The sequence below is a fragment of the Myxine glutinosa genome, chromosome 11 (assembly GCF_964187855.1).
Source record: "Myxine glutinosa chromosome 11, kmMyxGlut1.1, whole genome shotgun sequence".
Classification (NCBI taxonomy): domain Eukaryota; kingdom Metazoa; phylum Chordata; class Myxini; order Myxiniformes; family Myxinidae; genus Myxine; species Myxine glutinosa.
The window spans coordinates 58887660-58914855 of NC_136271.1; the positions used below are offsets into that span (position 1 = coordinate 58887660).

General features: G+C 41.3%; 1 protein-coding gene across 3 annotated transcripts in view; it reads right to left on the minus strand.

The window, feature by feature from the left end:
• Nucleotides 1-27196, minus strand: part of LOC137436682 (microtubule cross-linking factor 2) — a 71334-nt gene that overhangs the window by 19754 nt on the left and 24384 nt on the right. For 2 of the 3 annotated variants that reach the window (XM_068130670.2, XM_068130672.2), the window contains exons 4-6: nucleotides 19037-19099; nucleotides 12503-13657; nucleotides 11071-11208 (exon numbers count right to left, since the gene is read on the minus strand). In XM_068130670.2, coding sequence (XP_067986771.2) covers nucleotides 11071-11208; nucleotides 12503-13657; nucleotides 19037-19099 — 1356 coding nt within the window. The remainder of the gene's footprint in view (nucleotides 1-11070; nucleotides 11209-12502; nucleotides 13658-19036; nucleotides 19100-27196) is intronic. The other variant, XM_068130671.2, reaches the window with a different exon arrangement.

The following is a 27196-nucleotide window of genomic DNA, read 5'->3' on the forward strand; positions in this document are numbered from 1 at the left end:
GCTCTAAAAATATTGCATCACATGAACTGTATGAGTGTACACCTGTGTAAATCATTTTCCGCTATGCTTGCATTATTTAAACATAACGAATATAAATCGATTTCCTTTGTTTTGGAATAAAGGAATGCAAAAAGGAAATTCCTTAGATCCTTCTCATTGCAGGATAAAATCTAGGGCTTCGCAGCATGCCTCCGTTGGGCAATGTGCTGTGTGGCACTATCTTGGAGATGTATTTTATAATTTTGGTTATTTTAAAAAAAAAATTATTAATCACAACATATCAAACTCCAAATCAAAATTTTGAGAAGGTTTCATTATATAATGAAGACTAGAACAGCACTCGGTAGAGCACTTCGGTAGAGCACTTACCTCCGCCAAGCTGAACAGTTTGCATTTTGTGTCCCACTGATCGGCCGGATCTGGATCCGGACTTAAGCAGAATCTCATTGACTTGTTCTTTTTTTTTTTGGCTTGATATTTGGCAGAATCTAATCGGCTTGTTCTCGCAACTAACCAACTCATCCACCTAGTTTTGTCATAATCCATCCACAACTTTTTGAAATATCATGCTATATATAGATTTTAGCCCCATCACTCAATGGTGATGAATCACTTTAAAAAAAATTTAATTTCTTGTCCAGATCCGGTTTGGATCTTCACCAATATTTAATTGATTTGTCCTTGTGGCACACTCACAAATTTCGTCTGAATCCGTCCACAACTTTTTGAGATATCCGGTTCACAGACAAACAGACAAACAAACAAACACAAAAACAAACAAGGGTGAAAACATAACCTGCGTCCACCTTAAGTGAAAATAAACGAAAATGATTCATAGTACCCACTTCCGCCAAGGGTGGCACTATTTCCGGCATACAGTCACGTGAAAAAGTAAGTACACCCCATGTAAAGTTTAGACTTTTTCAACATATTTCAACATACAGCTATTTGATCTTCATTTCAACAATATTGATAGATAAAGGTGATATAATATAACAAATATCATGAAACATTTACATTTTGTAGTCCATTGTATAATTTAAATAAACATAAATGCAAATTTCGCATGTGGAAAAAGTAAGTACACCCTTGGCTCTAATAGGTGGTATTGCCCCCTTTGGCAGAAACAACCTCAAGTAGGCGTTTCTTATAACGGTCTACCAGTCTGTGTCATCGACTGGGAGAAATTTTTGCCCACTCCTCCATGCAGAATTATTTCAGCTGTGCGATGTTTGAGGGGTTTCTTTCATGCACAGCTCGTTTCAAATCCCCCCACAACATCTCGATGGGATTTAGATCTGGGCTTTGACTTGGCCATTCCAGAACCATCCATTTCTTTCTTTTCAGCCATTCCTTGGTGGATTTACTGGTATGTTTAGGGTCGTTGTAATGTTGCAAGGTCCACCTTTGGTTGAGCTTCAACTTTCTGACAGATGGTCTCACATTATCCTCAAGCACCCTCTGGTACAATGAAGAATTCATAGTGGATTCTATGATGGTGAGCTGCCCAGGCCCTGATGCAGCAAAGCTGCCCCAAACCATAATATTTCCACCACCATGCTTTACAGTTGGTATCAGGTTCTTGTGGTCAAATGCTGTCTTTGGTTTTCACCAAACATGTCTTCTGGTACTGTGGCCAAATAGCTCTACCTTTGACTCATCTGTCCAGATCACATTGTTCCAGAAGTGCTGGTCTTTGCCTAGGTGGTCATTGGCAAAATTTAGTCTTGCCCTGATGTTCTTTCTGGACAGCAAAGGTTTCCTCCTGGCACACCTCCCGGTGTGTACCCCGGTTCCCAGTGTGTACCCCGGTTTAGAATAGGTACACCGTATCCCTGCGCATCGTAAGAGGCGACTAAAGGTTGGCGTCAAGAAGGGCATCCAGCCATAAAAACATTGCCTCAAACAGGGAACCATGATTGTCATGGGGCCCGCAAGGCTAACCCCCGCTCTAGCGGGGAAAATGGCCTTAAAAACGATCATTCATTCATATTCATTTCACACCTCCCATGTACACTACCGGTCAAAAGTTTTAGAACACCTCAATTTTGCCAGTTTTTATTGAAATTTAAGCAATTCAAGTCCAGTGAATAATCTGAAATGGTACAAAGGTAAGCCGGAAGACAGACAGAGCATTATAACCCTTAAAAGTGTTGGTCTTTCCTTTAGAGAAATTGCAAAGAAAGCCAAGGTGTCAGTGAGTACAGTTTCCTACACCATCAAAAGGCACTTGGAAACTGGAGGAAACTCTGACAGGAAGAGGTCTGGCAGACCCAAAGCCACAATAGAATCAGAAGACAAGTTTCTGAGAGTCAACAGCTTGCGAGATAGGTGGCTCACAGGACAATAGCTTCAAGTACAGCTTAACACTGGTCGAAGTAAGCAAGTCTCAGTTTCAACTGTGAACAGAAGACTTTGAGCTGCAGGTTTGACAGGTCGAGTGGCAGAAAGAAAGCCATTGCTAAGATGGCTAAATAAGAAAAAGAGGCTTGCCTGGGCCATGAAGCACCGGCAGTCGACTACTGAAGACTGGAAGAAGGTCTTATGGACCGATGAATCAAAATTTGAAATCATTGGTTCATCACGCAGGGTTTTTGTACGCCGTCGACTCGGCGAAAGGATGGTTCCTCAGTGTGTGACACCAACTGTCAAACATGGAGGAGGAAGCGTGATGGTCTGGGGCTCTTTTGCTGGATCCAGAGTCAGCGACTTGCACAGAGTGACTGGCACCCTGAACCAAAAGGGCTACCACAGCATTTTGCAGCGCCATGCAATACCCTCTGGTATACGCCTCGTTGGTCAGGGGTTTATCATACAGCAAGATAATGACCCTAAACACACCTCCAGGCTGTGTCAAAACTACCTTCGAGGAAAAGAACAAGACAGGAGGCTTCAAATTATGGAATGGCCAGCACAGTCTCCAGACTTAAACCCCATTGAGCTGGTTTGGGATGAACGGGACAGAAGGGTGAAAGCAAAGCAACCTACAAGTACAACACATTTCTGGGAACTTCTGCAATAGTGTTGGGAATAACTTCCCGAACAATATTTGATTTCCATTGGAGAAAGAATGCCACGAATGTGTTCGGCGGTTATATCTGCAAAAGGTGGCGACTTTGCTGAGTCAAAAATTTAAATTAAATTTTGTTGAACAAAATGATTCCATGATTTCTTTTTTATCTCGAATTGTTTATTTGTTGTATGCTTAATTTCAGAGTACAATGAGACATTAAACTGCGTAAATTTCAATAAAAACTGGAAAAATTGAGGTGTTCTAAAACTTTTGACCGGTAGTGTAGATCAAATTTGTGCAGCCTCTTTCTCATGGTAGACTCGTGCACTTTGACATCAACAGTGGCAAGAGCTACCTGTGGGTCCCGTGATGACATTCTGGGGTTCTTAGAGACTTCTTTCAGCATTTTGCGGTCTGCTCTCGGGCTGGCTTGCTGGGGCGGCCTGGCCTGAACAAGGTGGCAGTTGTTTGGAATCTTCTCCGCTTGTAGATGATCTTCCGGACAGTTGAGTGATTGATTTCAAATTGTTTGGAGATCTTTTAAAATCCCTTCCCAGACTCGTAGGCATCTATAACCTTCTTTCTGAAGGCCTCAGAGAGCTCTTTTGATCGAGGCATGGTGACGCCGCTCACTTCAACGACAAAGAGCAAACCAAACGACATGTCTGATTTTTAAATAAGACAGGTTCCTCCAAGATCCCCTCTAACGATGTTCTAATCATTTGCACCTGAGCTGGTGCACCTCATTCTAATTTTAGGTATTTGAAGTAGTGATAAATGTCGAGGTGTACTTACTTTTTCCACATGCGAAATTTGCATTTATGTTTATTTAAATGATACAATGGACTACAAAATGTAAATGTTTCATGATAATTGTTACATTATATCACCTTTATCTATCAATATTGTTGAAATGAAGATCAAATAGATGTATGTTGAAATATGTTGAAAAAGTCAAAACTTTACATGGGGTGTACTTACTTTTTCACGTGACTGTATATATATATATATACATATATATATATATATACAGTATATATATATATACAGTATATATATATATACAGTATATATATATATACAGTATATATATATATACAGTATATATATATACAGTATATATATATATATATACAGTATATATATATATATACAGTATATATATATATACAGTATATATATATACATATATATATATCTTTATATATATATATATATATATATATATATATATATATATATATATATATATATATATATATATATATATATATATATATATATATATATATATATATATATATATACACACATATACCAAGAACTAGCGAGCAACAGACGCCTCAGCTCTGGTCATCTCATGACACTCATTCAACTCTGCCTCAAATCAACGTACTTTGTATTCGACAGCACCATATATCATAAACATGAAGGAACCCCGATGGGCTCACCCATCTCAGGGCTCATCGCCGAATTGGTGATGCAACACTTTGAAAAATCTTACACTACATGGTGAGCCTTCTCCGAGGTGAATGCGGATGTTGACCGTTTCCACACAAAGATAAATTCAACATGGCCAGCAATACAATTCACATGTGAAGTAGAACAGGCTGAGTCTCTATCATTCCTGGATGTACAGCTTTCCAGGGACGGAAACGGCACGCTACACACGCAGGTCTATCGTAAACCTACTAACACAGACAAAGTATTGGATTACTGTGGTGGTCATCCCACCTGCCACAAAAGAAGTTGTGTTCGCAGCTTAGTAGATCGTGCAAAAACACATTGCAGTAACCATGAAGAACGCCGGATGGAAATGCTGCACGTCACTCAACTACTGCGAGAAATCCACGACCCAAATGCATTTATCAAATCTTGTCGCCGGAAATCCAACTACAACAACAACCATCCAACCACACCTCCACACACGGTGGCACTTCCATACATACAACACGCTTCCGAAACCACAAGCCACATTCTACGTGAATACAACATTACAACATCAACATCACCCACAAACCACAAACATCCTTACGAGCACAGCTGTCAAAGCCAAAAGACCAGGTGAGCAAATTTGACAGAAAGAATATCATCGACAACATACAATGTGAAGATTGTGAAGCCAATTATGTGGGCCAAACATCCAAATGCTTAAACACAAGGCTAACTGAACACCAACGTGCTGTAAGACGACAAGACAGGTTGTCAATGGTTGCGACACACATACACACACACTAACATACATTCTCATGGAATCAGACCATGATCCTTGGCACAGGATCTTTGAGAGTGAACCGCGAGATTATAGAGGCCTGGTACTGTGATAAAAACTCCATCAACCGACACATCGACTTGCACTTCACATACATAGCACTACGCAATCAATTACAACGTCAAAAACGGCAGTCATTTGAATGCAGGGAAGCCCTGTGATTGGCAAGGACTTGGACCAATACCAATCCATCCCGTGAACCGTCCCCAACAGAACTTAACGGTTAACACCACACTCAACGTCTCTGAGGAAGAGAACTAGTTTGTTCTTGAAACGTCAGGCTATTAATAAAGAATTTTTAATTCTTTTACTGCTCAGTGTGCTATCATTTACAATATGAATCCTGAGCTACAAATCTTTTGACATGTGTATATATATATATGTATATATATACACAACAACAACAGCAACAACATGCATTTTAAGGCCATTTTCCCTGCTAGAGCGGGGGTTAGCCTTGCGGTCCCCATGACAATCTTTTCCATTTTGCCCTATTTTCTGCATCTCTCCTTGTTAAGCCTCTTGCCCGCATTTCTTCTTCCACCATCTTTAGCCAAGTCTTTCTCGGTCTTCCCCGTCCTCTACTTCCTTCTACATTCATTTCCATCACTCTTCTCAACCAGTCACTTTCATCCTTCCTCAACACATGACCAAACCATCTCAACCTGTTCCTCTTCACAGCATCAATCACAGGCTCTATTCCCATCATCTTTCGCAATTCATCATTTGTCTTCCTCTCTCTCAACGATACTCCGCACATCCACCGAACCATTCGCAGTTCCACCCTTTCCAGCCTTCGTTGCTGCTCTATGTTATTACCCAATACCCATGTCTCGCTCCGATAAATCATAACTTCTCACACATGCAGCATACACCTTTCCCTTCAGCTTCAACGACACTCCCCTCCTCATCAGCATGCCACTCAGTTCCCGAAACTTCTTCCATGCACATCTCACTCTAGCAACCGTTGCCGAGTGTGATCCACCTTCTCCATTCAGCATGTCTCCGAGGTAGCAAAATGTTTTCACACCTTCCAGCTTCACGCCATCTCCAAGATCCAACTCAACATTTCCTCCATCTGCAGCTCCCTCTGTGCACACCTTACATTTGAATGTAGCTGCCACACTGGTTAATGACCCTGTCAGACCACTGCATTTTTGATGAACCCACTCAGCTCACATTGTACATTGAATGGAGTTCACTCCGACACCCTTCCTGCACACAGCACATGGCCACTTCCCAGTTCTATCCACCTCACCACATGCTTTACCACTTGCCATCACCTTCGTCTTTCCGATATTCACCTTCAGACCTTTTGTCTCCATACATTCCTTCCACTTGTTCATCTTTTCCTTCAGTCCATCCATACTTTCCGCAATCAACACCAGATCACCTGCATACAACAACTCCCACAGTAAACCCTCCTTTACATTCTGAGCCAGCACCTCCATTACAGCTACAAATAGTAGTGGACTTCGTACCGCCCCCTGATGCACTCCCACCTTCACCTCAAACTCACCACTGTTCCCGTCCTTCGTCCTTACAGCTGTGCGCGCTCTTTTGTACATTGCCATCACTACTCTGATCGACCATTCCTCCACTCCTAACTTCCTCAATGCCCATGTCAATACTTCGCGTGGAACCCTATCGAATGCTTTCTCCAGATCAACAAACCCAAGAAACAACTTCTTCCTCTTCTCCATGTACTTCTCCTGCAACTGCCTCACAATAAAGATCGCGTCTGTCGTTCCTCTTCCTGGCATAAATCCAAACTGCATTTCGTCGATCTTCACCTTCTTCCTTATCCTCCTCTCCAACACCCTTTCCAATACCTTCATTCCATGCTCCAATAACTTTATTGCTCGGTACGAGCCACACTCCAGAGGGTCACCTTTCCCCCTTGTATAGAGGGACGAGGGTACTCAGTTCCCAATCCACTGGAATGCAGCCTTCTTTCACCACCAGATTACAGATCTCTGTCATTCTCTTCACATCCCAACTTCCTGCTGCCTTCAACATATCTCCCACAACTCCCAGCGGCCCTCCCGCTTTTCTACTCTTCATTGCTTTTATCGCTTCTTCAACTTCCTTCTCAGTTATCTTCTCTGTCGGTCCGAAAACTGGGTTCCTCTCTATGTTGCCATCCCATTCATTCTCTGTATTCAACAGCATTTCCATATATCTTTTCCATCTTCCTTTAATTCCATCTGGGTCCACAACGATTTGTCCCACTTCATCCTTCAAGCAACTCACCCCCATCACATCACACCTCTCTTTCGCTATCTGCTTTGCAATCCTGAATACCGCTCTCTGACCCTCTTCCGAATCCAAGCGTTCTCCAAACATTTTCCTACATGCCTCCTGCGCCTTTGCGACCTCTTTCTTTGCAGCCTTCTTGGCTGCCTTATAACTTTCATGCTCTGCTTTTTCTGCTCCCGTACCCTTCGCCTTCTACCACTCCTTGAACTTCTTCCTCTTCTCGTCAATCCTCTTTCCAACTTCGTCATCCCACCACCATGTTTCCGAGTGCCTCGGTGGTCCTTTTGTCCATCCACATACCTCACCAACAGCTCCCAACAGACTATCTTTCATTGACATCCAACCACTTTCAAGCTCAACCACATCATCCTCTACCCCACTCAGCCTCTCTTTTAATGCCTCCCTTACTGTCACCTCTTTCAACCTCCACAACTTCATTCTCGGTTGGTACTTCACCCGCCGAGCTCTCCTCGCACCTTTCACCCTTATGTCGCAGACAACCAAGTGGTGCTGTGAAACAGCCTCCTCCCCCGGGATCACCTTTGTGTCCCGGAGGTGCCCCCTATCACGCCTATGCACCATCAGGTAGTCAACGGTTGTCGTCGACCCACCTGACGTGTATGTAACAAGCTTATTATCCTCTTTCTGGAACTGAGTATTACAAATCAACAAACCATCAGCAAACTCCAAAATCCTTTCACCTTCTCCATTTCTCACACCATATCCGTAACCCCCATGAACTCCCTCAAAACGTCCATACTCCTTCCCACATGTCCATTTAGGTCTCCTCCTACCACAACAACTTCCTCATCTTTCACGTTTTCCATCAGCTTCTCTATCGCACACCAGAACTTGTCCATCTCTTCATCGCTCCGACCAACGTGCGGAGCATATCCCGAGATGACGTTCACCAAGAGCTTTCCAATCATCATTTTCACCATCATCAACCTATCACTCACTCTAGTCACACTCACCACACTGTCTACAAACTCCTCAGAAAACAGGACACCAATGCCATTCACGCCTTCTGGGCACCCTTGCCACACAAACTTGCATTTCTGTCCCTGCCTACCCTTCACCATTCTCACACCACTTCCCTTCCATCTCGTCTCTTGCACACAACATATGTCCACTCTTCTTCTGATCAGTACTTCCACCACTTCTCCTGATCTCCCTGTCATTGTCCCTACATTCCATGTCCCAAACCTCAGAAACCGATCTCCACTTCGGGCTGTACCCTGCCCATATGTAGTTGTAATTGTCATGGTTCTCGTTTTGAGGCAATGTTTTTATGGCCGGATGCCCTTCCTGACGCCAACCCTCTTCGTCGCCTCTTACGACATGCAGGGATACGGTGTACCTATTCTAAACCATGGTACACACCGGGAATATATATATATATATATATATATATATATATGTATGTATGTATGTGTATATATGTATGTGTATATATATATATATATATATATATGTATGTGTATATATATATATATATATATATATATATATATATATATATATGTGTATATATATATATATATATATATATATATATATATATACTGTATATATATATATATATATATATAACACACACTCGATATATATATATATGGGAGTGTACACCGGATCAGCACGTCGCTACATCCTTGGACGACTCCTCAGCACCATCCCGACACACACCACTGTGTGCTTCAGAATGAGGTGTTTTTACGGTGGCCAGAGTGCAAATCCTGCCACCAACCTCCTTGAGAGAGGACCCAGTGCCCTGGTACTCATTTCGCCAACCTCGGAAGGATGATAGGCTGAGTTAATACCACCTGATATTAATTCAACAGCTGAACGGGATTCCAACTCAGGACCTTGGGTTCCCAAGCCTGCCGCCATAACCATTAGGCCAACACCAGTTATACACTATTTATAACACATCCCATTCTGAACACATCGTATAGTAAGCAAATGCTAACAACCTGTAAACAAGTAAAGGTTATTTTAATTTCCTGGTTGGAAAGAAGAACTTGAGTTCAGCAAGGTAGAACATAACCAAGCAGTTTCATTCATAGTGGGGCGGCTTAGCCCAAATATTCAAAAGAATTGTGCATTTTGTGATACAAGCACCAAATTTGGCACAAATGTACATTAATATGTTGCGAACATTTTCAGATATTGGGCCACTTGAAATTCCGTAATTTTTTTTTTCAAATTTTTTCAAATTTCGTAATTTCAAATTTTTCGGGTGACACCATCACAATTTCGGTCTTCGAGGCCGGCCGATAGGCAAAGTGTGACCGGAAGGGACGAGGTTCTCCTGACCACGTGGCCCTCGATCTGGGAAGCGAGAGGCGTTCCATTAGTGGACGCGCCCCTCACGCCCGACTTTTGGGCGGCCCCGGCAGGCCGTTTGTTTTGACGTTCCGTGACAGGCCCCGCACCCCCACCTCTGGGCCGACCGGAAGCTTGTGCTGAGTACATCATACCTGAACAACTCAGTGAGGCAGAACACAGCAGTGCACACCAGGGTGACCCCTTCAGTGCATAAACCAATTAACCTGTCCACTGCAGGGCATATAGAAATGAAGTTATTTTCTGCATATAATAATAATATAAGTTCAGTTCTATATAACAATTTCTGTTATCACCACTACCACTACAACTACCACTACTACAAGCTTTGTCTGGAATTTTGTGGACTAACAGACAAACAGACATACAGACAAGCTGGGATCAAAACATTACCTCCTTCCACCATTGAGTGTAGAGGTAAACATCATGGAAATTATATCATGCCCTAGATTTAATTCATGCTTACCCGTGTATTTGCTTCACTGGTTCACAAGGTCTTTTGCATACATGTAATTCAGACTCTCGTCTTCATTGCTGACCACACAATGTTCGCAACATATTAATGTACATTTGTGCCAAATTTGGTGCTTGTATCACAAAATGCACAATTCTTTTGAATATTTGGGCTAAGCCGCCCCACTATATCGGCCGGCCTCGAAGACCGAAATTGTGACGGTGTCACCCGAAAAATTTGAAATTACGAAATTTGAAAAAATTTGAAAAAAAAAATTACGGAATTTCAAGTGGCCCAATATCTGAAAATGTTCGCAACATATTAATGTACATTTGTGCCAAATTTGGTGCTTGTATCACAAAATGCACAACAGGTTTGCTATGCTGCTACACTATCATGGGTATTTGTATTTTCTTTTTACATTGATATAACACTCATATATATTGTACTTAAATCACTTGCAGGCCAAAAACATTGGTCGACATAGGTGTACTTTTGTATGAATTATCAGGACATTACTAGACAATGGACAGACATGTAGTTTTATGGGGTGTATCACATCATGGGACATGGGTTCAGATGGGAAAGTGACCGTCCAACTCAGGCATGCATATTGTAACATTTTCAGAAATAGTCATCCTGTCACAACGAATATACTATCTAATGAGCAAAAATAAAATGAATTGCATTTTCCATATTCCTTATGCATGCCCAGGAAGAACTTACTTCTTTTTCAATAGAGATGGGCGTTTCACTTTCATCGTCAGGATTTTCTTTATCACTTGCTTTAGAAGCTGTTCTCGCCAACGCTGGTTCTTTCTCAACATCTATGTCTTCCCAAGTTGTAGATTCTTCAAGATCAGACTTTTTAAAACAGGTTTTAAACATGAATAACTAAGAGTAAGAAGACAGACATTGAATAAATGAAAACAAAACAAAAAAAAAACAACGACGATGTTTACTTTTCTGTTGGTTTTACAAAACAAAGAAAAGGAGGGGGAAAAACAGAAGCTTCAGAATGGTGGTGAAGGACAACAAAGTGAATAAAGTTATGGACACAAGAAGCATAACTGGCCAAACAGTCTGCAACAGCACAGGACAAAACAGGGTGGGTCAGGCAGGGAAGGAAAGCAAAGCTTCTGGTTAAGGTTTTCATGCAATGGTGCAACACATGCAAAGCAAGCCATCTCATCCTGACGTATGCAAGCCAAACCTTGGCAGCCATATCGGGCGCCTTTTCCATGTGGTCTGACAATCCTTTCTCTACCTAGTTGCTTTAAATGCTGAAAAGCCCGAGTTCTCGTGTTACATCCTACTTGGCCCGGTTCAGTTTCAGAATGGTGGTTGTCATTGTATTGGAGCCAATTATTCGGCTACATCGCGTGGCCCTTACATTGACGCAACCACTTTTTCTTGTGCAGTACTTTCTTGGAAAATGCACCCATTATCCCCAGATAACTTGTATTTCCAAGCACTCTCTCAGCCAAAAGTTGGCATTTTCTACAAAGAGATAATTGATACAAGGTGTGTGTATGTTGTCGAGTTAAAAAAAACTCTCTAAATTTAGGTTCTTGATAATAACACTTCTTACTGCTTGGCCTGACTCAAGTTAAAATACTTCCTCAAGAGTGCTCCGCCACAACCGTCTCTGGCAATAAAATGCCAAACCGTACACAAGAAAGCTTGTGACGCTTCATCGAGATAATCACATGTCCCAGGTCTCCTCGGAAACATCCCAAACCATATGGAAAAGGGCCACTAGATTTTCAACACAGGCACTCGTATTGAAGGAAAACATAGGCGGCCATATTAGCTCAATGTTCACTTTTGATACAATTAACAAAGTGTGGAATTTAGAGGAAGGTTTGCATACTTAGAGGAGCGAAGTGTATTATTTAGATAATCGTATAAAAATGTCGAATACAAAGCTCTAGCGATAACTTTGTGACAAAGCAAAACGCAAAACAATGTCATGTTAAGCTGGCAATAATTTCACCATTCCATTAGTATCGTACTCGATTCTCTCAGGATGTCAAACTACACGAGCGCGATGAGTCAGGTTTTCAAACAGCAAAGGAACATTACATTGAAGCAGAAAGGTCAACATAAAAATTAAAGTTGAGGAACGGGACAAAAATGCCAAAAGCATTCCATTTACCTGGAAATCCAGAGAATAATCTCGAGTCATTGAATACTGTGAAAGACCACCATCAGAAATGTCTTCCGGCACGTTCACCTTGTCAATGAATGACTGTATCTCCTGACTAAATTGTGATATTCTTGCTGAAACATTTTGAAATTCTTCCGTGCAATCGTCAGCTTTTGACTCTTCCGCATCCGATTCCTGACAAGCCACTGCAAGTTGAACATGTCCACATGAAGAATTCACCTTGGAAATCAAATCGTCCATGGCTTTTTGAAAAGCCGCAGCTTGTCGTTTTACTCTTTCCAAAATCTGAGGCTTGCAGCTTGTGACAAAATTGGTTTTTCGGTCCTCTGGAAGCTCTGGGTTATCTATGGATGTCATATCAAAATTGGCCTTGTTGGAAGGCACTTCTGCATCACTGTCTCCGCCAGTTTCCCCATCTTGCATATTTTGAGACAGCTCTTGAACATTACATGAAATTATCTCTTCCATATCTGCAGGCACCATCGCATGACTAAGGGTAAGCCTTTGGATACTGGAGAGCAGTAGTCGTTTCTCATATTGTAACTTAGCTACTGTTTTTCCCAGTTCAACCACTTTCTCCTGAGATAATGCCAGTTCAGAGTGGGTTTCTGAAGAATCTTCATCCCAACTAATAACAGATGATCTTCCCTGAAAACGGTTGAGATCCTCAGACATCAACCTGTTCTGTTCCTCCAGCTCCAGGACAGATCGTCTTAACACCTCTGCTTCCTCTTCAACAAATTGAAGGTGTCTTCTCAGCTCACAGGCTGATTCAGACTGTTCCCCTCCGAGCACCTCACAGGACTCATGTTCAATGCCTCCGCTTTTTCCACAGCGGCATCGTGAATCTTCCATCTCAGCACGCAAGCCACGGTTCTCAACCTCCAGTTCCACAATCTTGCGGCTCAAAATGCTTGCTTCTTCCTCAACAAGACGAAGTCGCAGCCTCAGCTCGGCCTCTTGTGCCACGCCACGCTCAGCAGTCAGTGGTGCTTCTTCCAACTCGCCATAGGCCACTTTGTAGCGTTGCAGTTCCTGCTCTATATGGTCATGGTCTTTGCTCAAACGCACAGTCTTGCGCCGCATCAAGGTAGCTTCCTCCTTAAGAAACTGCAGCTGGCACTTCAGGTCTGCATTGTCCTCCTTGGAAAGAAGAAAAGGAAGAAGCAATCATTATGGGATATAAAAAAGTGTATAAACTTCAAAAAAGAAAAACGAAGAAGGAATCTGTAAATAATTTACATCAGCAACTTGGCATGAACACTATGCACATTCATTCAAATTATTCAACTCGATTATTTTGGATTGTCGATTAACCTTTAAATAAATAAATAGACGGCCACGTTTGATGCTTGGAACTGACTTGCACACCTCCTCTCCGGAGTCGTTGTTTTGGGTAAATCTGATAGAGATTTCCCAATTATTATGTTTACCGTAAACAGGAACATATTTTCAACCAAAAACTATGGAGCCTTTTTCTTTCTTATACTATTGGCTCTTTTTTTCCGTAAACATAATATATTTTAAAACGGTGTGTTCAAGAACGACTGTCTTCATTTTTAAATCGTATTTTGCAAAGATTTTGTTGAAATGTATTTTTTATTCACATATTTTGCCCGTTTGGACTAATTTTAGGAAATCAATCAGGCACAGCTGTAGCATAAATTATTCAGCATCTCCAACAGACATGAGAGTGATTGGGTAACTACAACTGCTTCTTTGCATCCTACACCAACCCTTCGCCCCTGGCAGTACTCACAAAGGGCAAATGTTCCAGGAGGGTGCCTTGTGGGGTGGGGGGATGTAGGAGGAGCCCCTTAGCCTGATAACCCTCAAACTTCCCCTCTTACCCCCACCTCCACCCTCTGTGATATCCATCTCTGGTTTCTCTGACTTGTATGCAAGTCTTTATCTGTCGGGCATGACTTGCATATCGTCATGCTGGCTGTTGTATTCTCGAGTACTGGAATATGATATGGCATGGTTAAGAAAGAAATGGTTAAGTAATGAAGAGGCTAACCCCCGCTCTAGCAGGGAAAATGGCCTTTAAAATGCATGTTGTTGTTGTATGGTTAAGAAAGAAATAAAAAAAACTCAAACACAATTATGAAATTAAGAAATATCAAAGGAAGTTGTGTGATGAAAGATGGGTGCAAGCTTGAAATGAAGCACAAAGAAGAAAGATGGAAAATAGAAGAGTTCCTGCATGAGTCTCTATTTCTGCACTAAAAAGAGGGAGAAATGAGAAATGAGTCAGAATAAAATTGGATTTTCTTGAACCATATTTGATGGGTATATTTTTAATATGAGACGAATTGGAAACCATTCTTCATTTAGAAAAATTAAAAAAAAACTTTCCTACGGCCTTCTTGGAGCTAAATAAATCATTACCCGCTGCTTTGAGTTCAACAGTTCCTCCATGAGCCTCAAACTGTGTTGACAAAAAACTCAATACGGTGAGGAAATGAAGTAGCAGTAGATTCACTGCAAAGAGAAGCATATTCTATCAATTGACACCCTTATTAGACATTATTGAGTTATTGTTATTCGCAATTCGCAATTATTGTCTTAGTCTTGTCTTATTAGACAACTCGCCATAGTCTAGCTCTAGCGATAACTTTGTGACAAAGCAAAACGCAAAACAATGTCATGTTAAGCAGCTTGTGACAACCTTCTCGCTTGTACGAGAAGCTGTACAAGTAGCTAATTGTTAATTATTAAAATTAAAATTAATTAATTAAAATTAAAATTAATTTATTGAACTAAATTTATTTATTTATTAAAATCAATTAATTAAAATTGTTAATTATCTAATTGTTATTAGACATTATCATTAATTAGTTAATTATTGTCTTATTAGACATTATTCACAATTATTGTTATTCGCATTATTGAGAATTCGCAAGTTATTAGACATTATTGAGAAAATAAACATCTAAAACGGGGGTAATGTGGGTGAGAGAACCTGAAGTTGTGTGAAGATTTTTTTTCTGTTCTCCACGCTGACGTAGTATATGTACAGGGCAATTCATCAATGTGTTTGTCGTCCCTCGGAAGGAAGTGAAGCTGGGTGTGCTGTCTGCTAGCATTCGTTGGTTGTTGGTGGACTTTGAAGATCCCATTTTATTGTTGAAATATCCTAATTTGAAGTCTCTCTTTTAACAGGATTTAAGACTCGTAATGGAGCTGCCACACACACATCTCACACACATGGACATGCAGACGAATACACGAGACAGACCACAGGACTGTAGATTATACAAAAACACAACCTGCGACACCACAACAATGGTGTCCCCTTTCTCACCGCATGCAGTGGGGCATTTCCTAAGGAGGAATTTCCTCCTCCCAATGGATTCCAACCTACGGGGATTGTCCATGCTCGATCCTTTTAAATGTTGAACGTCAAGCAAAGAAGAAACACGTTCCATTTTTTAAGTCTTTAGGATGACTAGCCTGGGCTTTGAACCTCAAAGACTCAAAGAGAGACGCTCTATTCATTACGCCACAAATTCTGGTAGATCAACAGTCTTTCATGAAGAGTAGGCGAGCTATTACAGCCACCATTAACAAATTTCAATACTGCTGCTCTAAACAACAGGGGCACTGCATCGGGGGCACTGCATCATTGCCACTGTCACGCCCCTACGAAAACTGATGCTAACCCGCAGTCACGAGCTGCATACGAACGACGACGAGTACATATGCAGACAAAATTGTCTTCAATTTAATTCAGTTGTGCAACCTATAAATAGTTCTGAATCTAAAGCGTATCCCATGGGACCGGTAGGACAGCCTAGAAGTTTGTGGACTTGCCATTGAGCTGTCTGTCTATCCCAACAATTTGAATCTCGACCCAGCTATAAACCGTCGTCCTGGTGTTTCACAGGTGTGGCGAGTCATCAATGTGTGTGCCGTCCTGAGGAGCACGTTGAACTAGGCATCCTCACATGAGTTGGTGGGCGTTGAAAATCCCACGGTGACCTTTGTGAAGAATGGGCAAGTTATCACCGGCATCCTGGACAAATTACAATTTCCTGCCACCTTCAGTCGAATGGTGTGCTTGGACAGTCGGTTCACGAGAGACTTGATATGAAAATGGTCTCCAACCGACCCCATAAGAAGGCAGGAATAATCGGGACCGTTAAGTAACTAGCAATAGTCATAAATAAATCAGATTCCATGGCAACGCAATAAGTTTTTCATCACCAGGTAATTGTGGACTTCATGGGATATTAGAACGATTGTGTCACTTGTTGCTAAAAACCCTTCGGTGTATCTCATGGGAGACTTTAGTTAGTGCAACAGAGAGGAACATTTAAGGAATACAACATTCGGAGGCTATTAAAAGTCGAGAAATCTGAAACACTGAAGCTTATTGCAATAAATTTACCACTGAGAAAATATCAATTAACAAATTCCCTAATCTTCTTCTTTTCATGACATTCGCTCGTTTTAACGGAAGTGACGTGTACTTCAGTCATTGTAATTGAACTTAGCAAATCAGTAATCTAATTGTCGCTCGCAAATGTGTACCACTGAACCCTGTACCAATGCAAGCCTTCGCCGAGTGTTTAGATTCGATTTCTGCGGTTTGCACCGACTCGTTCATTTCATTTTGATGTACAGTGTGTGAAATCTGTTCTAATGTAAGCAAACGGAAATCTGAACCGAAGGCTTGGGCGTTCCTCCCCCAAACCCCCAAGACCTGACTTCCTGCCTTTGAGAAAGCGGTGCTGTGTTCCCACATGGGGCAGGGGGCGCAGGCCCAAACTGCCCCGTCCACCTTCGGCACACAGGAAACGCACTTTGTTTAATTTGATTTCCCTACATTAGGCGTTTCGTCACGCATATTTACAAGATCCCCTTTGTTAACAGAGATCCGTTTGGGCTCCTGAACAATCTTTACAGCAGAATGAGTCACGGCGGCTGGGGCTGTACAAGTAGCACTCTCGTACTCCTTCCTTCAACCCTAATGGATATTTGTAAATTCAACACAGACACACGTATTAATTACTTGTCTGGTCACGTATAAAGAATTCATGAAACGGATGTCGATTAACGTCAGTCGAGTATATGTCAATTCACTTCCTGGAATAACAGTGACAGTGAAGAACTCATCATAGAATAAGCATGGTCTTTTCTGATTTGATGACAGAATGAACTTTGTGGCAATTTGCTGGTGGAAGAAGCAAAGATAGTACTGCATAGGATTCTGAAATAAACAAAAGTAGCATAACAATGGTGGATAATGGAATAAGCTGAAGGGATTGTGAATTTGAATAATAAAATTAAGGATCGACTGTATTGGACAATTTATTGCCTCAAGGAAAGATGTCTATTTTATTGACCACGTCACATAATCCACCAAAGAAAAACGTTATTTTTTAGTGTTAAAGCAACCAATCTATAATTATCCTCATCTGCTTCCTTTGCGCTGTGTTCGACTCAATTAAAATCCATCCACAAATTTGGTATTCTTACTGTACGATGAAATGCCTCCCAAAATTGGAGTGTCGGTATCTGAGTGTCGTGACCTTGCTTTCATTTTTTTGGTGCTTGTTTGAATTCAGACATAGCCCACGTGTAGTTAATGGTGGTTGATTGAGAAGTTTCTGGAAAAGACATTGAAAGGCATGCAGGGGGGGGGGGGGGGGGGGGGGGGGTCAAGAGATAAACCATTTTCTTAGAGTGTGCCGAGACTCCAGCAGGAGTTCTCCATAAATATTGCCTGCCACTGGGGGCATGGCAGGCAATATTTATGGAGAACTAATGCTGGTCTGAACTCTATAATCAAACATTACTTTGTCTTTTGTTCTGAGGAAGGGTTAACGCCTGAAACGCCAGCTTCTCCTTTTTCCCATGGCAGTAAGCACACCTCAATCCCACGTTTTGTTGATGTCGTCCATTCTTCTACCTGCCTGCCAACGCAGATCGGCACTAAGCCTTCAAGAGCAAGACTAGTTCTTCATCATACTGCACACTTTATGCTTCAAGATCCCATTTTATTGTAATAAATTTACCATTTACCACCAGATGAAGCCCTCAAGGTTACCCATTGTCGACCCAAAATGGCCATCCCTCCACACCCCTTCCAGCATGACCCTCCACCTCCACCACCCTGTATTGGGAAATATTCATTCAGTCTGAGATTGAAGCGTCAGCAATGCCTCATATGAGAAGCGAATAGTAACTGTCCTGTCCCTGATAGGTTGCAGGTGGTGCCACAGTCCGTGACTGGAGAGTGCCTTCAGCATAATAACATCCTGTGTGATGAGATTAATTTAGTGTTATTGATGTTACTTTCTTCGTAAGATTATTGGATAGTACTATTAATGATCCCATGTAATTAAAAATATATATGTCACAAAGTAAATCACTTAGTCAAGTGCACTGAAACCGTGAATTATTTCAGTGGTGTAGTTCACATCAAGAATAAAACTACTTTGTATTTTCAATGGATGGAGGATGATATGGGGTGGCGATTGTTTAAAAAAAAGTGAGTGTAAGTGACATGCTTACCTGAGCAAGTGACTTTCTGTCTGGCCTGTGGTATTCCCTGCTGTTTCGTCTTCGTAATGAACTCTATGTACACACACACACACACACACGTTCACAGCTCGCTGAAAGCGATCGCATGTCATGTCCATGACAACCTTCATACCAGCGAGCAGCCACACACAAGCCTAAGATCACCATGAGCAATGCCAAGCGTTGGCTGGAGTGGTGTAAGGCTCGCCGCCATTGGACTCTAGAGCAGTGGACATGCAAACTTGCTTTGCAAACCACGATTCATCGCAGAAGGTTACGAGGCAGGTTGCTTGTTTCATCATGACAATGTTAATTTAGCGACCACAGGTAAATTGGATAAACACGTCTTGATGCGTTACACCCCTCAAAAGTATATTTACAAATGATAATTCCATTGGTGGTGAAAACACAACAAAGTAGAGGTTGGAATTATAACTTGGAACCATCATGTGGTTTTAATTTTCTATAAAATATACTTGTGGAACAAACTTGTGAGAATATAGAAACATTTTAGGTAGAAATACACTGTAGTTTCACTCCTTGTTAACAATAGAAAAACACTGCTTACATCAAGGAGAGCCAAATATGATAACAGTGGTTTATTTATCTATGTGTAAGGGAGATTTATTAAAACATTATGAATGGCAAAAATATTTACAAGTTTTCTCCTTCAAACATTCTACTAACATCAGTTGTTTCTGGAAACATCGTGAAAAGAGTTGTTCAAGGGGATCTCGGAACGAGATTACAATAGTCAAGGAAACACCAACTTTTTTTACTTTACAACATGCAACTACATATATATGTATGTATGTATGAATGTATGTATGTATGTATCTATATATGTATATATATATATATATATATATATATATATATATATATATATATATATAATATTATATATATATATGTATATATGTATATATATATATATATATATATATATATATATATATATATATATATATATATAAATACGAGCTTGGCTCGGTTCGCTGCGCACGCCTCACCAAGCGTCGTTACTGAGGAACGGGCTTATTTTAGCTGAGGCGAATGACTGTACCTGAGTTGTTGTGTTGTCATGATTTACACCAATCATAATACAAACAATTACTTTGCACAAATGTATTTGTTGTGTTTGTGATATTACATTTTTATAGACAATTTAGGTTGAAGATTTAGGTTGAATGTTTTTTTTCAAGAAAGAACCCCTCAGCACATACATAGGGGATGATTACACCTCACCACCATGTAATTCAAAACACCTCACCACCAAGTAATTCAAAACACCTCACCACCAAGTAATTCAAAACACCTCACCACCAAGTAATTCAAAACACCTCACCACCAAGTAATTAAAAACACCTCACCACCACGTAATTTAAAACACCTCACAGCAATAAAACACATAATAAAAACACCTCACCACCTCACCTCACCTCACCACCAATTAAAAACACCTCACCACCACGAAATTAAAAACACCTCACCACCACGAAATTGAAAACACCTCACACCCATCAAACACGTAATAAAAACACCTCACAGCCATAAAACACATAATAAAAACACCTCACAGCCATAAAACATGAAATAAAAACACTTCACCACCACAAAATTAAAAACACCTCACAGCCATAAAACACGAAATAAAAACACCTCACAGCCATAAAACACGTAATAAAAACACCTCACCACCACGAAATTAAAAACACCTCACCACCACGAAATTAAAAACACCTCACCACCACGAAAGTAAAAACACCTCACAGCCATAAAACATGGAATAAGAACACCTCACCACTACAAAATTAAAAACACCTCACAGCCATAAAACACGTAATAAAAACACCTCACAGCCACGAAATTAAAAACACCTCACCACGTCATTTAAAAACACCTCACCACTAAGTAATTCAAAACACCTCACCACCACGTAATTCAAAACACCTCACCACCACGTCATTTAAAAACACCTCACCACCACGTAATTATAAATACCTCACCACCACGTAATTATAAATACCTCACCCCCACGTAAATCTTAAAAACACCTCACCACCACGTCATTTAAAAACACCTCACCACCACATAATTCAAAATACCTCACCAGCACGTGATTCAAAACCACCACAACGTTATTAAAAACACTTCACAACCACGGAAACAAAAGTTTGAGGGAGTCGTTAAGTGACAACACAGACACTGCCCAGATGTGTAGATTCATAGATAAATGACTGTACCCGAGTTGCCGTTTTGTCATGGTTTAAACCAATCATAATTCAAACAATTATTTTGCACAAATGTATTTGTAATATACGTGATATCACATTTTATAAACAATTGAAGTTGAAAAAAAAAAAATTCCCCAAAAAATAATAATAATTGGAAATGTTTTCAAAAGAATACCCTTAGGACATACCGACGGGAGAGATATGTGCATACCAGAAGTTTGATACGATTTCACAAAAGTTTGAGAAAGTAGTTCAGTGACAAGACAAGACAAGACATGACAACACAACACAGGACAACACAGGACAGACACTGCACAGATATATATATATATATATATATATATATATATATATATAATATATATATATACACACACACACACACACACACACACACACACACACACACACACACACACACACACACACACACACACACACACACACACACACACAGTCACGTGAAAAAGTAAGTAACACCCCATGTAAAGTTTTGACTTTTTCAACATATTTCAACATACAGCTATTTGATCTTCATTTCAACAATAATGATAGATAAAAGTGATATAGTATAACAAATATCATGGAACATTTACATTTTGTAGTCCATTGTATAATATAAATTAACATAAATGTAAATTTCGCACGTGGAAAAAGTAAGTACACCCCTACATTTATCACTACTTCAAATACCTAAAATTAGAATCAGGTGCACCAGCTCAGGCGCAAATGATTAGAACATCGTTAGAGAGGATCTTGGAGGAACCTGTCTTATTTAAACCTCAGTCATTTAGTTTGGTTTGCTCTTTGTTGTTGAAGTGTGCGGCGTCACCATGCCTAGATCAAAAGAGCTGTCTGAGGCCTTCAGAAAGAAGGTTAGGCCAGATAAAAAAAATGAGTTGGTGATCGTCCTTTTTTCTCAAAAGTTCGGGTAGGGAGGGAGGTTTTTATTTTTATTTTTTATTTTTTTTCCTACTTTCCATTGAGTTTTGTTGACATGGAAAAATATGAAATAAAGACTCCTTTCTCCTCAAAATGATTTAATTTCTTCATTCATCTCACAGATTTACAGACATTGCCCAAATCTCTATGAAACACAGTGTTTGTGTGATTTTGGATGATGTTGAATGTCCTAGCTGAGCTTGGTAGTGAAAGGGCAAGACACCTGTACATGTATATACACCATGACATCGGAAAAACAGATAAACACCATGCCCTTGGCACCTTGAAACTATTGAGCATGTTGAACAAGATTTCTGCCACGCTTTGGTACTGGCTTTGCAGTACAAATGTTACATTCATACTTGCCGTCTGAGAACTCTGCATAGAAGTCCGAGATTGTAACATCCAACTCGATATTGCACGCAAACCAGTCCTTCACCGTCTTGGAAGAGCCCTCACGGGCTATTGATGCGATCACAATAGGCATTTCAAGCCGATTCTATCACGAATCGATACAGATTTCAGCGGGAAAAATCTCACACAATAGCCGCCATGAATGGCTAACGTAAAATGGGTGAAGTTGCCTGAGGCACTTGCGACGCTCTGCGCAGCATGCACTGCGCAGCACGCACTGCGCATGCGGTGCAGACGGCGCCAAATTTGACTGTGAAAAGATCGTTTTTGAATGATTTTTTTCAAAAAAAAAAAAAAAAAAAGTTTCGGGTCGGGTGTGTTTCGTAGGGTCGGGCGGGGACGATCACCAACTCATTTTTTTTTTCTGGCCTTATAGATGCCAACGAGTCTGGGAAGGGATTTAAAAAGATATCCAAACAATTTGAAATCAATCATTCGACTGTCTGGAAGATCATCTACAAGTGGAGAAGATTCCAAACAACTGCCAACTTGTTCAGGCCAGGCCGCCCCAGCAAGTTTAGCCCGAGAGCAGACCGCAAGATGCTGAAAGAAGTCTCTAAGAACCCCAGAATGTCATCACGGGACCTACAGGTAGCTCTTGCCACTGTTGATGTCAAAGTGCACGAGTCTACCATTAGAAAGAGGCTGCACAAATTTGATCTACATGGGACGTGTACCAGGAGGAAACTTTTGCTGTCCAAAACGAACATCAGGGCAAGACTAAAGTTTGCCAATGAACACCTAGGCAAAGACCAGCACTTCTGGAACACTGTGCTCTGGACAGATGAGTCAAAGGTAGAGCTATTTGGCCATAGTACCAGCAGACATGTTTGGCGAAACCCAAAGACAGCATTTGACCACAAGAACCTGATAACAACTGTAAAGCATGGTGGTGGAAATATTATGGTTTGGGGGAGCTTTGCTGCATCAGGGCCTGGGCAGCTCACAATCATAGAATCCACTATGAATTCTTCATTGTACCAGAGGGTGCTTGAGGATAATGTGAGGCGGAAAGTTGAAGCTCAACCGAAGGTGGACCTTGCAACATGACAATGACCCTAAACATACCAGTAAATCCACCAAGGAATGGCTGAAAAGAAAGAAATGGAGGGTTCTGGAATGGCCAAGTCAAAGCCCGGATCTAAATCCCATCGAGATGATGTGGGGGGATTAGAAACGAGCTGTGCATGCAATTGTGCATGCTGTGCAACAATTTGTTTGTTGAATAAATTATTGCAAGTTAATTTTCTCATTGTTTTTTGTTCAATTAGATCACCTTTATCTATAGATACTGTTTAAATGAAGATCAAATAGTGATATGTCCACATATGTTAAAAAGATTTTTAAAAAACATTTCATGGGGTGTACTTACTTTTTCCACATTCGAAATTTGCATTTATGTTTATTTAAATTATACAATGGACTACAAAATGTAAATGTTTCATGATATCTGTTATATTATATCACCTTTATCTATCAATATTGTTGAAATGAAGATCAAATAGCTGTATGTTGAAATATGTTGAAAAAGTCAAAACTTTACATGGGGTGTACTTACTTTTTCACGTGACTGTATACATATATACACTACATGGCCAAAAGTATGCGGACACCCCTTCTAATTAGTGGATTCCACTGTTTCAGCCACACACATTGCTGACAGGTATATATAATCAAGCACACAGCCATGCAATCTCCACACATAAACAAACATTGGCAGTAGAATGGGCTGTACTGAAGAGCTCAGTGACGTTCAACGTGGCACTGTCATAGAATGCCACCTTTCCAACAAGTCAGTTCATCAAATTTCTGCCATGCTAGAGCTGCCCCGGTCAACTGTAAGTGCTGTTATTGTGAAGTGGAAACGTCTCGGAGCATTAACAGCTCAGCCGCAAAATGGTAGGCCACTCAAGCTCACAGAACGGGACCGCCGAGTTCTGACGCGCGTCGCGCATAAAAATCGTCTGTCCTTGGTTGCAACACTCACTACCGAGTTCCAAACTGCCTCTGGAAGCAACGTAAGCACAACAACTGTTCATCGGGAGCTTCATGAAATGGGTTTTCATGGCCGAGCAGCTGCACACAAGCCCCAAGATCACCATGCACAATGCCAATCATCAACTGGAGTGGTGTAAAGCTTGCCGCCATTGGACTCTGGAGCAGTGTAAATGCGTTCTCTGGAGTGATGAATCGCGCTTCACCATCTGGCAGTCAGACGGACGAATCTGGGTTTGGCAGATGCCAGGAGAACGCTACCTGCCCGAATGCATAGTGCCAACTGTGAAGTTTGGTAGAGGAAGAATAATGGTCTGGGGCTGTATTTCATGGTTCGGGCTAGGCCCCTAAGGTCCACTGAAGGGAAATCTTAACGCGACAGCATACAATGACATTCTAGATGATTATGTGCTTCTAACTTTGTGGCAACAGTTTGGGGAAGGCCCTTTCCTGTTTCGGCATGACAATGCCCCCATGCACAAAGCGAAGTCCATACAGAAATTGTTTGTCGAGATCGGTGTGGAAGAACTTGACTGGCCTGCACAAAGCCCTGACCTCAACCCCATCGAACACCTTTGGGATGAATTGGAACGCCGACTACAAGCCAGGCCTAATCACCCAACATCAGTGCCCGATCTCACGAATGCTTTTGTGTCTGAATGGAAGCAAATCCCTGCAGCAATGTTCCAACATCTAGTGGAAAGCTTTCCCAGAAGGGACTACAAGCAAATCCCTGCAGCAATGTTCCAACATCTAGTGGAAAGCTTTCCCAGAAGAGTGGAGGCTGTTATAGCAGCAAAGGTGGGGACCAACTCTATATTAATGCCCATGATTTTGGAATGAGATGTTCAACGAGCACATGTGTGTGTGATGTTCGGGTGTCCACATACTTTTGACCATGTAGTATATAGCCATTTTCCTCAGAGATGGCTATATACCACATTTTTTGAAGTTCGATTTTTTGGGGGGATTTTTAAAGAATTGCTCTGTAATGCCGAAGCCTTTTTGATTAATAACAGTTATATACAAGTACACATTCGCATAAATAAATACAAAACAATTACCAGACATTTGAAAGCAAATAATCAAACAATACCGGAAGTGGGCCAAGTTGAGGGTAAAGCTTCTTCTTCTTCTTCCTGAACGTCGTCATACTTAACTCAGAAACGTGATCAATGGCACATTCAGCAGCATATATTCAACGAAAAGGTAAAATGATGATTTGACATTTGTGATGGATTCTGATTTGGATGTAATTGCTTTTCCATTACATTTGCCCTCATTTCAAATATGTTGATGTTTCTTTTTCGCTTGAGCAATGCCGGGTACTCCAGCTATAAACACTTATATACTTTACACCGGGTACAAATACAAATACAACTTTGTCTGGGGGTAACATAGGCTATGGGGCCACGACCTCATGTGGGGATGTTGGGGACCGTGGGAGGGGCGTAAGTTCCCTATGTAAATGTGTACCGTGTAGCGCCACCTGGTGATGGTGGCGGAGGGTATTACAATTTCCTTTTTTACCTGGGAAACACTGAGGTTAAAGCACTCCTTGCATGGGTAAATTTTTCCTCCTTCCCTTCCCCCCTCCCCCAAAACGGAGGGGCCTGTCAAAGCCAACCCCCCCCCCCCCCAAAAGATGTCTATGTAGTATATCTTTCCTGTCCCTCTCCCCTCGCCTCCCCCTCCCCCTTCCACTCCCCCCACTCCCCCCTCTCCTGCCTCCCACCCCCCGCCCCCATCCCCTCCATGGCAATGCCACGGGTACTCCTGCTAGTATATGTATATATGTATGTATGTATATATATATATATATATATATTTATTTATATATATATATATATATATATATATATATATATATATATATATATATATATATATATATATATATATATATATCTATCTATCTATCTATCTATCTATCTATCTATCTATCTATCTATCTATATAAAGCAGTAAAGTATGTTTGTTTGCTTGTCCTCTTATAACTCGAGAACTACTCATCGCAGAGAAAAACCAAAGGCATATTCGGAATCAGTACGTCTCAGAGCAACTACAGCACACCTTAAATTTTAAAAAACTTCGGGTTTTAAAATTAGCGTATTAGCGCAGAAGCGCTAGCAGAAGAGGGAGGGAATCGAAGGGAGGGAGCGCAGCGCTCCCTCTAGCGCTTCGCAGCACCAGCGCTTCTGTTAGCGTAATGGTGCACAGGCGGTTCTCACTCTTGCGCATGCGCAAATGACGACACATGGGCCACTGTATGTTCGTTTAATATGTACGCGCTTTGATGGGTGGGGCGTATGGCGTTCATGAAATGGTCGAATGCGGAAGTGCTTGAAGCCGTTGCGAGCGACTCGCATGATCTCTTGTCATGGTCCACAAGATTATCACAGAGACGTGCAGCTTCCAGCATTACGAGATATGATCGAGACCTAACTTCTGAGACCAGTCCCAGCCTTCTAGGCCCCGTGGTTGGTTCAGACGACCCCGACAAAGGACGTGTTGGATTTTATCGCGACCGATTCGAGCGCCGACATGCCGGCGAACAAAACCA